Source organism: Scylla paramamosain, chromosome 26 (genome assembly GCF_035594125.1).
Source record: "Scylla paramamosain isolate STU-SP2022 chromosome 26, ASM3559412v1, whole genome shotgun sequence".
In the NCBI taxonomy this organism is placed as follows: domain Eukaryota; kingdom Metazoa; phylum Arthropoda; class Malacostraca; order Decapoda; family Portunidae; genus Scylla; species Scylla paramamosain.
The window spans coordinates 17593889-17599090 of record NC_087176.1 but is presented as its reverse complement, the minus strand read 5'-3'; the positions used below and the strand labels follow the sequence as shown (position 1 = coordinate 17599090).

The 5202-nt window shown below is 40.7% G+C and overlaps 1 protein-coding gene across 1 annotated transcript in view; it reads left to right on the top strand.

The window, feature by feature from the left end:
* Window positions 1-4923, top strand: part of LOC135113852 (uncharacterized) — a 32957-nt gene extending 28034 nt beyond the window's left edge. The window contains exons 5-6 of the mRNA XM_064029474.1: window positions 4532-4712; window positions 4838-4923. Of these exons, the coding sequence (XP_063885544.1) occupies window positions 4532-4712; window positions 4838-4923 (267 nt within the window). The remainder of the gene's footprint in view (window positions 1-4531; window positions 4713-4837) is intronic.
* Window positions 4924-5202: the final 279 nt, after the last annotated feature.

Here is a 5202-nt window from a genome sequence, read left to right as displayed (position 1 = left end):
GCCTGACTTCTGATCTTTCTAAAATTTCTGATTGGGGCAGAGCAAACTTGGTATTGTTCAATGTCTCAAAAACTCAATTCCTCCATCTATCAACTCGACACAACCTTCCAGACAACTATCCCCTCTTCTTCAATGACACTCAACTGTCCCCCTCTTCTACACTGAGCATCCTCGGTCTGTCCTTTACTTATAATCTGAACTGGAAACTTCACATCCCATCTCGAGCTAAAACAGCTTCTATGAAGTTAGGCGTTCTAAGACGTCTCCGCCAGTTTTTCTCACCCCCCAACTGCAAACTCTGTACAAGGGCTTATCCGTCCATGTATGAAGTATGCTTCACATGTCTGTGGGGGTTCCACTCATTCTGCTCTTCTAGACAGGGTGGAATCAAAAGGTTTTCGTCTCATCAACTCCTCTCCTCTAACTGACTGTCTTCAGCCTCTCTCTCACCGCCGCAATGTTGCATCTCTAGCTGTCTTCTTCCGCTATTTTCATGCTAACTGCTCCTCTGATCTCGCTAACTGCATGCCTCCCCTCCTCCCGGGGCCTCGCTGCACAAGACAGTCTTCTTTCTCTCATCCCTATTCTGTCCACCTCTCTAAAGCAAGAGTTAACCAGTATTCTCAGTCATTCATCCCTTTCTCTGGTAAACTCTGGAACTCCCTGCCTGCTTCTGTATTTCCACCTTCCTATGACTTGAATTCCTTCAAGAGGGAGGTTTCAAGACAATTATTCATCAATTTTTTACTACTGCTTTGACCCTTTTATGGGACTGGCATTTCAGTGGGCATTTTTTTATTGTATTTTTGTTGTCCTTGGCCAGTGTCCTTCCTACATTAAAAAAAAAAAAAGAAAAAAAAAATTCAGGTTGATTTTTTTAAACAGGTAATCGTAGAACCCACAAGGGTGAAAAATATTCTAGATTTTATTCTAACTAACAGGGAAGATGCAGTCATGCAGGTAGAGGTTGGAGGACAGGTAGGGAAAGTAGGTAAAAATTAAAATGAAAGGAAACTTTTAGCAGTAAAAACACTAATAAAATACCTGACTTGAGGAGAGCAGATTTTGAGGAATTAAAAAGGTAGCTCCAAAGAGTTGACTGGCAACGGACACAGGATGACGTCAGGTACGGGACGGAGTTCATAGAGATAAGGCAGGATGAGAGAGGTGAGATGAGGTGTGAGGGTGTAGGGCAAGAGGAGGGAAGAAGTGTCCGGAAGGCTCGGAGGAGGTAGAGAGAAGGGGATATGTGTGAATATGTTGTCATGTCATGCTGAAATGGGAGAGTTGAGGTCGAGGTGAGTAGATGAGACGAGATTAGGTGATGAGAGGTAAATGAGAGGATTAGGTGAAGTAAATGTAGATGAGTTGTATAAATATATCGTAGATAAATTGCATACAGGACAGTTAGCAAACATCCAGTATAGAGCAATAAAGTCACAGAAAAATTACCCGAAATGGATGTCTGCTAGGTTAAAACACTATATAGGGCGGAAGAGAAGTATATATATATATATATATATATATATATATATATATATATATATATATATATATATATATATATATATATATATATATATATATATATATATATATATATATACAGAAGAGATTAAAGGCAGGGATAGAAATTTTAAGGTCACAATATAATAAATTAGAACAGTCAGGAGGTTAACGAGGAAAGCTAAAAGTAATTATGAATTAAAGGTAGCCTGCCAGGCGAAGGCGGATCCCAAGGGATTTTACCAGGTATACTCGTATACGAAGAATAAGGAATCTATAGGTCCATTAAAGGCAGGAGATTAGTCTTCACCCTGGAAAACATGCAGGATATGCCGAATAGTGAACAAATATTTAGAGTAGATGAGAATGAGAGGCTGACAGATATTACCATAACTAAGGAGATAATGGAACAGGAGATAGATAAGCTAAACGTTCAAGACACCAGGACCAGATGAAATATATCCCAGAGTACTTAAGGAATGCAAAGAGGTTATTAGAGAGCCGTTAGTTTCTGTCTTTAGGAAATCACTTGGGTCAGTTGAGGTACCAGTAATGTGGAGGCAGGCTAATGTAGTACCACCTTTATGATAAGAAATAAAACTTTAACGTCAAATTATAAACCTGTCAGCTTAACTTCTGTTTTAGGTAAAATAATGGAGTCAATAATAGCGAAGAACATTAGGGAAAATTTAGACAAACATAATTTGATATAAATCGGTCACAGCATAGCTTCACGAAGGGGAAGTCTTGCCTGACGAACTTGCTACGTTTTTACAGTAAAGTGTACGAAACACCAGATAATGGTGATAGTTATGACATCTTATATCTGGACTTTAGTAAAGCGTTTCCCAAGGTACCCCATCAAAGGCTCCTGAGAAAGGTTAGGGCACACGGGATAGATGGGAAGGTGTTAGGCTGGGTAAGGTCGTGGCTAGACGACAGAGTGTTGTAATAAACGGCTCTAAATCCGAGTGGGGTCAGGTAATAAGTGGGGTGCCACAGAGATCAGTATTAGGGTCATTGTTGTTTTTAATATATATCAATGACTTAGTGGAATTAATAGTGATGCTAGTAAATTTGCGAATGACACAAAGATAGGTAGATTAATTAGGTCAGAATCGGATGTCATCGCCTTGCAGGCAGATTTAGAAATGATGAACGAATGAATGGACAAATGGCAATTGCAGCTTAATATCAACAAATGCAAAGTACGTAGCGTAGGTAGAGGAAACCCACACATTAGGTACACAATAAACAATGAAACCCTGGTAAGATCAGGGTACGAAAAAGATGTAGGAGTTATAATATAGTTAGCTCAGAACTACGTCTAGGAAAGCAATGCGTAGAGGCCAGAAACAGGGCAAATAGTACAAAGGAGAATGACTTAAAGGATACAGGGGATGAGGAGTATTTCTTTCGAGGCGAGATTGAAGCTGTTAAATTTACATTCTTTTGAGAGACGTATGTTAAGAATGGTCCTGAAAGAAGTCTTTAAGTGGTATAAGGGTTAATAACAAGAGGGACGTAGGCAAAACTCTTAGGATCAGTAAGCAGTAAACAACAAGAAATAACGGGTTCAAGCTTGAAAAAATTAGGCTTAAGAAAGAAACAGGAAAAAATTGGTTCTCAAATAGGGTGGTAGATGATTGGAATGGACTCAGAAATCAAGTTGTTAGTACTAAGGCATTAGGGAGCTTTAAGAGAAGATTAGACGGATTTATGGATGGAGCTGACAGGTGGAATTATGTAGGAATATTTCATACAGGGACTGCCACGTGTAAGCCTGGTGGCTTCTTGCAGCTTCCCTTATTTCTTATGTTCATATGTTTTTATGTCATCATCTCACAAAGAATGGCGATCATTGAAGTCTCCCAATAAAATAGGAGAAGGAAGAGCATTTAAAATATTATCAATTTCATTTCTCGATTGGTACACTGGGAGGCAGATGCAGACTGTACAATGAATATAAACGATTTATGAAAACCTTAATAGCAAAACCCTGCAGCGGCGAGTGAATCTGCAGGTGGATAAAAAGAATATCATTTCGAATAAAGATGGCAGTGCCCTGACAAGGAAATATAGTGGAGAAAAAAAAGCATGATACCCAGGAGTACCAAGATAAGTTGATTCTCCGAGCATTGCCTCTTGCAAATAAATACAGACCGGAGAAAACCTAGAGATCAATACCCGGAGTTCCTCCCAGGAACTCCAGGGAATTCCACTGCAAAATTTGAAATATAAGTATTTTGAGGGTGTTTTCAGAGAAGCCCCAGAGAGAAGCTTCCCTTTGTCTACCCTGACTAGGTATCATATTCGGCCTGCGAGGCTTATCTGGTTCCACAATACCTGTAGGCATAGAAACCTGAGATTGAGTAACTGGTGTAGGGATAGCTACTCCACACGAGTATCTGAAACTCCTAAAAAGACTAGAGGAGGAGGATTCCCTCGAGTTTAGGGACTAGGCAGACCCTCGGCAGCATTTTTGGTGGGAGTGAGGAGGAGGCGTAGGAGAGTTGTTATCATGTGGCTGTGGAGGCTTAAAAGTCTTAGAAATCGTTCGTGGTTGACAGTACATGGGGGCGTGGACTTTAGCAATATGAACTTCTGTACGGGGAGACTAGCTGGTGAAGATGCAGTGGAGGGCTTTGCTGAAAAGGAGGTCGGCTTAGCTGAAGATGCAGAGGAGGATTTATCTGTAATATCCTCCAAAAGAGAGAACTTGTTGGTGAAAGAAACTGAAGGAGCGACATTTTTACAAGGAGGGGAGGAAATAATCGATGGTTGAGAGAGGCGGAAAGGTGTTACAACATTATTACATGTGGCAGAGGTGGAAGATCTGGAGTGGAGAAATGAGGCATATGTTTTTCCACCACCATCCTTCTGTCTGAAAAAAAGTTCATGTCTGGCACTACCTAGACTTATAAAATGATAATTAGCCAGCTGGAGGCCGTCCTTCTCGAGACGGTATCTCTTGCATTGTCGGGAACGTAGCAGTAAAAGCACAAGGGTTTCGATCCGCATTCAGGAGTATGGTACGAATCAAGGGCTGAGCAATGACCGCACCGGGTACTATTTTGACAGTTTTTCCTCCAATGACCGAGCTCTTAACACCAGTAGCATTGTAAAGGACGGTCAACGAATGCCTTTACTGGAAGAGAAAGAGGACCGATTTTTACACGTTCAGGGAGAAACGAATCATAAAAAAAGTGAGCATAATGATGTTATTATTTCCTCTAATCTTGGCCACTCGTTGAACATTATCTGGACATAGATGAAGGATGTCATCTTTTGAGTATTCATATAGGTCCTGTTGTAAATACGTCTTTTACAGTAACTGAATGTTCGGTGTGGCTTGATGGATTCGAAGATCCCATCGGAAGGGCTAAGCAGATAGAGAAGCATCATCGCCTTCGTTAAATCTTTAGCTCTGACCAAGACACTTTTACAATATTTCTTGATATTGTTTGTAAGGAGGACAAAAATATCCCTTTCTAGATACCTGGCGGCATGGATAAAGTTACCTCAACCTTCCCTATGATATGCTACAAACCAGTAGGATGTAAGGTGTAAAGCACTGTATCAGGAGGTGCTGTGAACTTATTAAACCCAGCTGTGACCTCACTGAACGTTTCCTTTTGTGTCTCACAACAAAAGGGGGCAGTCACAGCCTGCCCTCTTAAGACGACTCTCTTCCTC